The sequence below is a fragment of the Pituophis catenifer genome, unplaced genomic scaffold (assembly GCF_029215685.1).
Source record: "Pituophis catenifer annectens isolate HBS135680 unplaced genomic scaffold, rPitCat1.0.hap2 SCAF_7, whole genome shotgun sequence".
NCBI classification, from domain to species: Eukaryota; Metazoa; Chordata; class Lepidosauria; order Squamata; family Colubridae; genus Pituophis; species Pituophis catenifer.
The window spans coordinates 81,895,329-81,907,862 of NW_027256887.1; the positions used below are offsets into that span (position 1 = coordinate 81,895,329).

Below are 12,534 nucleotides of genomic sequence, written 5' to 3' on the forward strand. Positions count from 1 at the left end.
AAGGCCCGTTTGCCTACTTCCAGTGGGCCCGGAAGGCCCGAAAATCAGATGCGCGCACTGAAGCTGAGCCATAGGTTTGCCATCACGGTTATAAAGTAACAAGCTCTTTCAAAGCCAGACTTTCTCATTACTTCGTTGTATAAGTAATCCTTGATTTACATCCATTTGTTCAGTAACCGTTTGAAATTATGATGGTGCTGAACAAAGAGACTTATGGGGTGGGATTCAAACATTTTAGCAACCGGTTTTCTGCCTGGTTGCTGGGTGGGTGTGGCCATGGTGGGCGTGGCCTACTCAGCCTCCTGTACCATGGTGGGGGCTGTTTTCGCCCTCCTCAAACTCCAGAGGTGAAAATGGCCTCCCCCGGGCTCCGGAGGCCCTCTAGAGACCGGAAATGGGCCCATTTCCAGACTTCTGGAACTTCCGGGAGGCCTGTTTTTCACCCTCCCAGAGCTCTGCATGGCTGCTGCACTTACCTGGCATCCAAAACAGGCCGCGTGGAGACTCCTGGGAGGGGAGGGGTGGGGTGGGCGGGGCCAGTCAGTCCTTGCAATTACCGGTTAGGCAAACCAGATGTAAAATTAGCATCCGATTCGCCCGAACCGATCCAAACCGGCTGAATCCCACCCATGCCTGTACCCAAAGTTAAAACTGGTGCCATTGGCCCCATAGTCACATAATCACAATTTAGGTGTTTGGCAACCCACTCAACTTTATGATTGACCGCAGGGACACTGAAATGATCCCCACCTGCCTATCTTTCCCCCACACCCTGCCTCACTGAGTCCCTTGTCTCTACTTCCTGGGTCCCCACAGCCCTTGGGTCATATGCGGTCCTCCTCCCCATCCCATCATGCTTTGCTCTCCTTCCCTACTTCCCCCTTTAACTTGTTATGTTTATTGGAGGTGGTGACCTTTTGAGAGCTGTATGCAACGAAATTTCATTTTAATGTATGCCGATTACTGTACATTCAAAGTGACAATAAAGTTATTCTAAGTCTAATTCTAAGTCAAAGATTGCCTTTCTGAAAGAGAATCAGCCAATATGCCTTGCAGCCTTGCTATACAGAAGGCATCTTGTGCCATCCCACAAGTGGGCGCCATTTCGGAAGCCGCCACAGTTCTCATAAGCTAAGAATTGCATCCGGTCCCAAAATGGTGTCAGTTTCCGGGATAGCAGGAAGTGACTTCTGTATAGGTAGGCCGCATGGTACTTTGGCTAATTCTCTTTAACAGGGGTCTCCAAACTTGGCAACTTTAAGACATGTGGACTTCAACTCCCAGAATCCCCCAGCCAACATGGCTAGCTCAGGAATTCTGGGAGTTGAAGTCTTCAGGTCATAAAGGAGCCATAGTTCCCTACCTCTGCTCTAGATGGTCTTAAAAAGGTGGAAATTTTACATGTGTCTTTGCTGCCATCTGCTGGTCATCTAGATGTTTCTAGTACAGGTCTAGTATCCCTAAAATGGCCACAAAAATTGTCATTTTTGGGAGGATAGGCATAATGCTCTGCCTACATCTATCATGTTGTAAGAACTAAAAGGTTCAAATCAATCTCCGATTATGTAGTATGAGGACACCTCTCGCACTGTGGATAGTAGAATGTAGAATAGTAAAGACACATGGGAAATGTCTTATGAAACAACCATGACCCAGATCACTGACAAATCTCCATAGACATTTGTCTTATCTATATATATATAAAACTGAAAACCATTCACACCATAATCACGAAATCTCCAGAACCATAAAGCCTACAAATTTGAAAATTGCCACGTATGTTCCCCTTGGCTTCTAGGTGCTCACTAAGAAAGGATTTTTAGAAATGACCATCAGTATTTCCTATTTTATGATTAACACGCTCTGATGCTAAGGAGTTCTACTCCCCCTCCACACCTGAAAAGAAATCTGTTCTAAATGCAAAACACAAGCAGAGGAGAGGAGTTTCACTTTCAGTTTTACTTTCACATCAGCAACCAGGGGATAGGATAGGGGAGGCTCCTGTGGAGCAAGGCTGAGGGAGAGAAGGGGATAGGATGGGGAGGCTTCTGTGGGGCAAGGCTGAGGGAGAGAAGGGGGAAAGGATAGGGGAGGCTTCTGTAGGGCAAGGCTGAGGGAGAGAAGGGGAGAGGAGCGGCCGATCATAACTATTCATTAATTTTCAACCTGTAAGTGTTTATTTATCAAGCTCAATCACATAGTTTTGTAGCGAAGGATGGGTATCCAGCTAGTGAAATAATAACCTGAGAATGTTATTTCTATCTTCCATCCAAGATACCTAATGATGACACAGCCGGATATTGACCCCATGAACAAATCAGCCATGGAAATAAACACCAAACCGCCAGAGGAGACAACTACCAAAGAACTACCATTAAAGCAAAAAACAACCGGCTGTCAAGGAATCAAGGTTTAATAACTTATTATTATTCTTTTTAAAAAAATTGAAAATGTATTCAATTTGGCAACAGTGAGGCTTTCCAGATAAAGACATGGTATTTCCAGGCCTGGCATCGGGTGATCGTCCCTCTGCCATCAGAGGTTTGAGACTGCAGGCTGTTTCAAAAGATCTTTGTGTGAATGGCATTGGAAGCGTAACTGGAGAAATGTCATTTCAAAGTAGTTGGGTGCTCCTGAATGGATCTTCTGGCAATCTGGTTTAAAAACACACAACCACCCTTCTCATGCAACTTCTTTTTTTTTTTTTATAAAAGTTTTTTTTTTTTTTTTAGACAAACAAACATTTAATACATCAGTCATTCCTTCCATGTGACATCTCGGTGTTATCTCCCAAGATTCTTCTTTTTGTGTTTCTTCTGTCTTCATTCTCGCCCAGTCCATTACCGCAATTCATCACTAACACAATATTCTAGTCATAACATTTTTTATACATAACTATAAATTTAATTATTTGTATCTCTTTTCTAACCAATGGTAAAAATGATTCCATATCTTAAAATATTCTGACTCTTCTCGTTCTTTAATCATCAAAGTCAATCTGTTCATTTCTGCACAATCTAGAATTTTTTTTTAATTACTTCTCCTTCCAAAGGAGTTTTCTCTGCTTTCCAATTTTATGCATAAACAATCCTTGCAGCTATTATTACATGTCTAATCAAATAAATATTTTCTTTACTAATTTTTTTCTGGGAGGATACCCAATAGGAACAGCTCTGGTATAAATTCAATATGTTGCTGTGTCATTTCTTCCAGCCATGTCTTAATTTTATTCCAATAGTTTTTAGCTTCTGAACATGTCCACCACATATGGTAATAAGACCTTGGTAACTGGTGACATTTCCAACATTTGGCTGATTTATCTTTAAACATTTTTGCCAGTTTCTCAGGTGGCATGTGCCATCTATAAAACATTTTATATTGATTTTCCTTATATGCAGTGGACATTGTTAATTTATAATTCCTTTCCCATAATTGTTGCCATTTTTCTAGATCAATTGAATATCCAAAATTCTTTGCCCAGGCTATCATTGTTTCCCTTCTCAAGCAACTTCTTGAGCACTTGTGACTGGTGTGAGTTGTTGAAAGGAGAGATTCAACCTAGACATAAGGAGGAATTTTCTGACAGTGAGAGCAATCCATCAATGGAACAGCTTGCCTTCAGAAGTTGTGGGTGCTTCATCACTGGAGGCTTTCAAGAAGAGACTAGACTGCCATTTGTCAGAAATGGTTTAGGGTCTCCTGCTTGGGCGGGGGGGGTTGGACTAGATGACCTAAAAGTTCCCTTCCAACTCTGTTAATCTGTATCTAAAGCAGGGGTGGGTTCTACTTACCTTTATTACCAGTTCGCAATGGGGACCGCACGTTTGCGTGCTTCTGCACATGTGCAGAAGCTGCGTATGAGCAGATCACCCATGATGACGTCGTGGCGGGTGGGCGGAGCCTCCCACTGGTTTTACTACCGGTTCTATCGAACCGGACCGAATCAGGAGCAACCCACCACTGATCTAAAGCTATTCTGATTTGGGAGAAACAAAGACAAGATCTTTCAGTCTTAAACTGGAACAGTGCAATCCTCTGGAAAGAGGTGTCAAACTCGTGGCCCGCGGACCAGATGCGTCCCCGGTTTAGGGAAGGGGAAAAAAGTTGCGATACATGACATGATGACAACATGTCGCTGGGAGTTTGACACCCCTGCCCTGGAAGATTCCATTGTTGTTTCTTTCTAGGAGGTGGGATCAATTCATGGGTCAAGAAAACTGACATTTCCATCCCTGCATTGGGGGAATTGATCTGAATATTCCACCAAATTCTCTCTTCAAGATACGTTAGAATGAAAGCATATCTTTCGACATTTTCCAGTCCTCTTCAGCAAACCAATCCATCTGCTAGCTAGTAGATAAACAAGAACTGGACAAAACCCTGACCTTTGATTACCATGTGCCGCATAGCCATAAACATCCCAAAGTTCAACCTGGGATCTTCTTTGTCAACTCACCTGTAATCATTTTATACCAATGATTGTAGCTTTCAGCTTATATAATCAGGGGAAAAGACAATGTTGACAAACCGGATAATAGTTAAGCAATTATCAGCCAGGTTTTTTTGGGGGGGGAGGAAGGAAGGAAGGAAGGAAGGAAGGAAGGAAGGAAGGAAGGAAGGGAGGAAGGAAGGAAGGAGGGAAGGAAGGAAGAGAAAGGAAGGAAGAGAAAGAGAGGAAGGAAGGAAGGCAGGAAGGCAGGAAGGAAGGAAGAAAGAAAGAAAGAAAGAAAGAAAGAAAGAAAGAAAGAAAGAAAGAAAGAGTAATGGAGGAAGGGAGGGAAGGTGGGGGGGAGGGAAGGAAGGAGAGTGGGTGGGAGGGAAGGAGAGAGGGAGGACAGAAGGAGAGAAAGGCAGAGAGGAAGAGAGGAAGAAAAGAGAGGGAAATGGAAGAAAGGAAGGAAGGAAGGAAGGAAGGAAGGAAGGAAGGAAGGAAGGAAGGAAGGGTAATGGAGGGAGGGAAGGAAGGAGGGTGTGTGGGAGGAAGAAGAGAGGGAGGACAGAAGGAGAGAAAGGCAGGGAGGAAGAGAGGAAGAAAAGAGAGAGAAATGGAAGGAAGGAAGGAAGAGAAAGAAAGAAAGAAAGAGGAAGGAAGGAAGGAAGGGAAAGAAAGAAAGAGGAAGGAAGGAAGGAAGGAAGGAAGGAAGGAAGGAAGGAAGGAAGGAAGGAAGGAAGGAAGGAAGGAAGGGTAATGGAGGGAGAGAAGGTGGGAGGGAGGGAAGGAAGGAGGGTGGGTGGGAGGAAAGGAGAGAGGGAGGACAGAAGGAGAGAAAGGCAGGGAGGAAGAGAGGAAGAAAAGAGAGATAAAGAAGGAAGGAAGGAAGGAAGGAAGGAAGGAAGGAAGGAAGGAAGAAAGAAAGAAAGAAAGAAAGAAAGAAAGAAAGAGTAATGGAGGGAGGGAAGGTGGGAGGGAGGGAAGGAAGGAGGGTGGGTGGGAGTGTTGAGGGTAAAACTGCCCTCTGCAAAGTAATGCAACGGACCAGACAGCGAATAGATACGTTGCTTAGCAAAACACACAGATACTCACAGACTCTGAATGTTGACAGAAAAATAAACAGTCTTTACTTGTAGTAAAACAAACAAACTTGGCTTCTCAAAACAAAGATAACACTTCTTCAAATAATCACGGTTTAACACAAAACATAGTTTGCTTACAATTCCAGTTCTCTTCAGTAACACAGACACAGTTCCTTTCAACAGTTCAACCTTCTAATAGCAGGAGCAGAAGTGAATGAACTTCCTGCCTTCTTTTTATGTCTGCTTAGCACAGCCAATTAGTCATCTTTGTAGCAGTTAAAGTTACAGGACATAGTTTTCTATATATTATCTACCCAACCGTAGGATAAGCATCCAACAGGGAGGGAAGGAGAGAGGGAGGACAGAAGGAGAGAAAGGCAGGGAGGAAGAGAGGAAGAAAAGAGAGAGAAAAGGAAGGAAGGAAGGAAGGAAGGAAGGAAGGAAGGAAGGAAGGAAGGAAGGAAGGAAGGAAGGAAGGAAGGGTAATGGAGGGAGGGAAGGAAGGTGGGAGGGAGGGAAGGAAGGAGGGTGGGTGGGAGGGAAGGACAGAGGGTGGACGGAAGGAGAGAAAGGCAGGGAGGAAGAGAGGAAGAAAAGAGAGAGAAATGGAAGGAGGGAAGGAAGGAAGGAAGGACTTAGTCTTCATTGGTTTGTCGTTTGGTTTTACTATTTTGTTGTTGTTTGTCAGTGTGTTCATTGTGGGTTTATGTTCTTTCTGTTGGATGTTGTTTCCTAAGCCACGTCTCTACTGATTCACTTTACAACTGTGGCAAGAAAGGTTGTAAAGTGGGGCAAAACTTCACTTATCATATGTCTCGCTTAGCAACAGAAGTGTTGGGTTCAGTCGTGGTCATAAACCGAGGACTACCTATATACAATTTTAATTGTATTTTCAATTTTGCCATTGAAAAGTGGCTAAAACCATTGATCTCCTAGCTTTCTCTCTTTTTGGTGGTGGGATGGGATGGAGAGGAAACCCAGACTTATTCTTGGAAAGATTGTGAATTCTTTAAGGGCTGGGAACATTAGTCTCATTTTTCTAGAGAAAACTAGAGTTCTCATTTTTTCTGTCTTTCTCCTGCCCTCTCGCTCAATCCCATCTTTTCTCAGGTTTTCCTTGCTGCCCTGGCATTTTCATATTTTAGTAAAGTATATGCTGGGGCCATGATGAAAAGTTCCATCACACAACTGGAAAGGAGATTTGGCATTCCTTCTTCAACAGCTGGCTTCATCGACGGAGGCTTTGAAATGGGTAGGTGGAACCCAAAACCAGGAAGACAATGGGAGGGTTTGAGGCCGTAGGTATTATATTATTGACCACTGTTTTCTGGTTTGGGAGAAAAGGGTTCAAATTTGATTGGTATCCAGAAGCCCAAAAACTGCCTTGGTCTTAATTCCTCTGACAGCTGGAATTAAACATCGTTCAGCAATTGTCATGCCCTAATTTATTTATTTAGAATATACATTTAGTGTACTTAGCGTATAAATCAGAGGTGGGTTTCAGCAGGTTCTGACCAGTTCTGGAGAACCGGTAGCAGAAATTCTGACTGGCCCCGCCCCCATCTATTCTGTGCCTTCCAAGTCCCAGCTGATCGGGAGGGAATGGAGATTTTATGGTATCTGTTCTGTCCCCATACCACACACGCACCCCCACAGATGGCCCGGAGTTAATAAGCCACACGACAAAACTCTTTGATGATAAAGCTGGCAGCAACCCAGTGGCTAGCTGCCAGTTCAGACTTTACTCACACAAAACAAAGATTAGACTGCCAGCATTCCGATAAAACGGGCAGAGTTTCAACAATACAAGGATTAATCCAAATGCAGTCCGATAAAGCAGGCAAAGTCCAGTAACACAGAGATCATGGATTATTTCCAGTTTTTGCTCATCACAAACTGAACTGGCCACCACACCCACATTTATACCCTGTGGGGTGTGGTCCAGTGACTCAGCTAATCTCTGGCCTTCCCCTCTGCTGTGCACGCTTCTCCCTGCGCCTCTGCCGAGGGTCCAGCCAGCACTTATCTTCTTCGTCGCTGTCCACCTATGGCTGCGGGGACGTGCTTGGCTCTGAGCCTATCGTTTGGCCTTTGGTGTCCTCCGGAGGCATTGCCAGAGAGGAGGGTCCTGGAGAGGGAGGCCTTGCCAACTCCTCTCCCTCACTCTCAGATTCTGCATCTGTCGCTAGCCCAGGCTCAGGCAACGGAGCCACAACAGTATCCTTCCCCTGGAGTGGGGTGGGAATGAAGATTTTACAGTATCCTTCCCCTGCCATGCCCACCAAGCCACGCCAACCAAGCCATGCCCACAGAACCGGTAGTAGAAAATGTTGAAACCCACCACTGGTATAAATGTATAACTTTAGCATGGGGCCTTGGAAAGACCACACTTGGAATATTGCATTCCAGTTTTGCTAGCCACAATATATATATATAAAAAAGACATTGAGACTCTAGGAAGAGTGCAGAGAAGAACAACAAAGATGATTTAGTGGGCTGAAAGTTAAAAAAAATATGAAGAATGGTTGCAGGAACTGGGTATGTCTAGTTTAATGAAAAGAAGGACTAGGGGTGATATGATAGCAATGTTCCACTATCTGAGAGGCTGCCACAAAGAAGAGGGAGTCAAGCTGTTCTCCAAAGCACCTGAAGGCAGAACAAGATGGAAACTAATCAAGGAGAGAACCAACCTTGAATTAAGGAGAAATTGCCTAATAGTAAGAAGAATTAACCAGTGGAATGTCTTGCCTCCAGAAGTTTTTGGTGCTCCATTACTGGAGGTTTTTAAGAAGAGATTGGACAACCATTTGCCTGAAGTGGTACAGGGTCTCTTGCTTGAGCAGGGGGTTGGACTAGAACAGGGATCACCAACCTTGGCAGCTTTAAGACTTGTGGACTTCAACTCCACAAGTCTTAAAGTTGCCAAGGTTGGAGATCCCTGGACTAGAAGACCTCCAAGGTCCCTTACAACTCTATTATTCTGTATGGCATCATGCCCTAACGGAGACCTTCTATCTTATCTTCCCAGGAAATTTGTTGGTGATTGCATTTGTGAGTTACTTCGGGGCAAAATTTCATCGGCCAAAGATCATCGCCTTTGGTTGTTTTATCATGTCTTTGGGGAGCTTTTTGATGGCATTGCCTCATTTCTTCATGGGATAGTAAGTATGAGAGTGAGAAAAAGAGATCTCTTTCATCTTGTTTCGTAGAAGACGTGTACTGTAAAAGGTTCATAAAATATCGATGCGGGATCCATAAGAGACTCTACCCAGTTATGTGAGTGAATCATTTAGATTTGTCTCATCTAGGGGTGTTCGGAAAGGATCTACATCCGTTTTGTAAGCCATAGAGAAGTAGGAAACCCATATTATACAAACAATGGAATGGGGTGGGGGGTGTCATATTTATTTATTTATTATTTATTTATTTATTGGTCCAATTTATATGCCGCCCTTTTCCGGAGACTCAGGGCGGCTTACAATGCGTTAAGCAATAGCCTTCATACTTTTGTATATACCTGCTTAGTAGGGCTTTTAGGCCCCTCCGAAGCGGTGTTCTTTTTTATACAAAGTCAGCTTATTGCCCCCACAAACCGGGTCCTCATTTTACCTACCTCGAAAGGATGGAAGGCTGAGTCAACTTTATAGTATAGTATTTCTGCCTCTAAATACAGGTTGACAAAATAGAATTACTATGCTTGAGCATAGATATCTAACAGAAATGGTTAGAAAGAATGTCGGAGGGTTATGATAAAGGGACCACATATTTAGTTTTGCATGCATTGACAGCAATGCAAGGATCATATTTGCAAAATACTGGAAAAATGAGCATTCTCCACCAGATGAGGATATCATTCAGAAACTGCTAGACCTGTGATGGTGAACCTATGGCACGTGTGCCACAGGTGGCACGCGTAGCCATATTTGTGGGCATGCGAGCTCAGGTCCGACGTGTGCCAACTGATTTTCGGGCCTTCTGGGCCCACCAGAAGTAGGGAAACAGGCTGTTTCCTGCCTCCGGTGGGCCTCAGGGGTTGGTGGGGAAGGCCCTTTTTTCTCTCTCACCAGGCTCCAGAGCCTTTCTAAGAGTCTGGGAGGACTAAAATGGCCTTCCCCACCCTCCTGGAGGCCCTCTGGAGGCTGGAAACGGCCCATTTGGCAAATGGGCCGTTTTTGGCCTCTGGAGGGCCTCGGGGGGGGGAGGCTGTTTTCGCCCTCCCCAGACTCCTAGAGAGGCTCTGGAGCCTGGGAACAGCAAAAAACGGGCCTTCCAGACCCTCTGGAAGTTGGCAAATGGGCAGTTTCCAGCCTCTGGAGGGCCTCTGGGAGGGTGGGGAAGGCTGTTTTTGCCCTCCCCAGACTCCTAGAAAGGCTTTGGAGCCTGGTGAGAGAGAAAAACGGGCCTACCGGGCCATCATGTGCCAGGAGCGGGGTGGGGCACATGCATGGGCGGGAGTAGGGTGCATAGAATTATGGGTGGGGGCACATGCATGCGTAATCCCCCTTCCCGGTCCTGGCATGCGATGGCAAAAAGGCTAGCCATCACTGTGCTAGACTGTGCTGAGATGGACAGACTGACTTTAAAAATAAAAGACAAGGATGACACAGAATATTACTTGATATGGAATAGATTTTATGAGTGGTTAGAGAGAAGAGATAGAAATTAGATGAAGAAAGATTATTGTCACGTATGAATTAAAGATAAAGATGGTTTATAACTATAAATGTTGATATATTGAACAGAATTATAAATAGCTAAATTACTCTTACATTATTACTACTGTTACTAATATATGTGTTAATACTTTTTAATGCCTTTTCTTTGTTTTTCTTTTGTAAATGATATACTCTGACAATACACTGAATTTAAAATGTTTATGAATAATAATAAAAAAAAGATATCTAACAGAAATGTAATGGAATGTGAGGATGACCTTGGGGGATGAGGGAAAAAGATTTTGTCTAAGGCGCAGAATGAGACAACTTGCTAAGGCCAACTCACCTGCGTCAACTCTACACAGGACAAATTCAACAATTCAATTTAATTATTTAAAAATAATTTTAAAAAATGTTTTCATTTTTGCCGTTCATGTTTCATTTTGTCTCTCTTTTTTTGGCATGCTTTATTTAATGAGTCTATTCCACCATTTATTTGATATTACTGTAACTCTGGCCCTGTGTCGAGTTGTCCCAGGGCAAATTGGCCATGGCAAATTGTCCCGTAATGAGTTGGCAGCAGTGAGTTGGCTGAAGCAAATGGACTGTGGCAAGTTGGTTGCAGCTAATTGTCCTAGGAGGCAAGAGAGAGGGAGAAAACCTCAGTGATCAATGGTCAGAGAATGAAATTTAGGAAGAACCTGCTGTAGTAAATACGTGGTTAAAAGTGGCAGTGGGCAGTTTGTATCTTCAGAGTTGCAAGGTTGATATATACCAAGAAGATGTCACTTCTTAAGTAACATTTACAACTATAAAAAATGGTCAAGACAATGTAAAATTATAAAATAAACCACAACTAACTATGATAGTCATACTAACAGTAAACTGTATATTTTAAAAAATGCTAAATATGTCTCATTTCTTCCAGCCAGAGAAAGGGTACCATATTTTTGGGGGGTATAAAATGCTCCAGACTATAAGATGCACCTACCTTTTTGGGGGAGGGAAAAAAAATCTGCCTCCCAGCAATTTGTCTCCTTGCAGCAAACAGCAAACAGCCTGTTTCAGTTTCAGTTTCAGCACAGTCTGATTAACATAAGAAAAAAAAACTGCCTCTGCCTCCCAGCAGTTTGCCTCCTTGCAGCAAACAGCAAACAGCGGAGGCCAAAAATGGAGCGCACAGAGGGGGCAATAGGCAATGGCAATCCCTGCAGCCTGAAACAGCTGATGGTCGGGAGGCGGATCCAACCGACTATCAGCTGCTTGTGCTAATTAAGCTGTGCTGAAGCTGAAACTGAAACAGGCTGTTTGCTGCAAGGAGACAAATTGCTGGGAGGCAGAGGCCAAAGGTGGGGGCTGGCGGGTGGGCAAGACTACATTCAGTGTATAAGATGCACCCAAATTTTCACCCTCTTTTAGGGGGGGAAAGTGTGTCTTATATTCTGAAAAAACAGTACTTCTAAATGTATTTGTACACACACTAGGATTAACCTCTTTCCTTTCCAGTTATCAATATGACACAATATCGTTCACATCAAACAACATTTCCAGTTTCTCCCCCTGCTTATTAAATCCCGAGGATTCACCCAAGATAAAAGGGATGCCAAGGTCAGGTAAGAGTAATAGATTATTCTGACCTGTCTTTTGAATTGCTGGTCTAAAGTTGCCTGTAAATCAAAATGTTATATACTAATTCTTGTCTTCGCTGCAATGTATTACATTTCTTACCACAAATTATAATCTAACGTTTCCATACTCAAGTGTCATCTTTGCTCATTAGAAGTTCCCTCCAGAATGATACCATTAGGTGATGATGGTGACACCACACTATGAGAGGTAAAAGGGAGAAGTTCGACATGGGACTTCTTCATAGAGCAGGACATGATCTTGAGAGTTGGTATTGATTGACGCATAATCAACAAATCTGCTCCAAAATGGTCAATTTTGGTTATTCAGCATTACAGATTTAGATTCTAATAAGGTCCTTTAGAACTTGTAGCTAGTTCTGTAGGTCCTGTAGGTCCTCAGGAAGCTCAGCAGTTCGGCGGTTCGAATCCTGAGTATAGGTCTCCTGCGTGAGCAGGGGGTTGGACTAGATAACCTCCAAGGTCCCTCCCAACTCTGTTACTGTTAAGATGTTGGAGGCCTGTCATTCCAAAGATCCAATCCAAAGTTCTCCCTATTATCAACAAAACAATACTCTTTAATTTCACCTACTTTGGTGACCCTAATCTTTTATTTATTTAGCTCATTGTGTCATCAGAGGATATCAGTCTCCCGCATTAAGCAAAGAAATCCATCATGGATTTTTTTAAACCAAATATACGTATGTATAACGGAGTGAGCTCCCATTCCTTGTCCCAGC

The 12,534-nt window shown here is 43.6% G+C and overlaps 1 protein-coding gene across 1 annotated transcript in view; it reads left to right on the forward strand.

Moving 5' to 3' along the window:
* Positions 1 to 12,534, forward strand: part of LOC139319764 (solute carrier organic anion transporter family member 1B3-like) — a 42,913-nt gene that overhangs the window by 6,331 nt on the left and 24,048 nt on the right. The window contains exons 3-6 of the mRNA XM_070947780.1: positions 2,275 to 2,410; positions 6,625 to 6,766; positions 8,543 to 8,675; positions 11,676 to 11,782. Of these exons, the coding sequence (XP_070803881.1) occupies positions 2,282 to 2,410; positions 6,625 to 6,766; positions 8,543 to 8,675; positions 11,676 to 11,782 (511 nt within the window). The 5' untranslated portion in view covers positions 2,275 to 2,281. The remainder of the gene's footprint in view (positions 1 to 2,274; positions 2,411 to 6,624; positions 6,767 to 8,542; positions 8,676 to 11,675; positions 11,783 to 12,534) is intronic.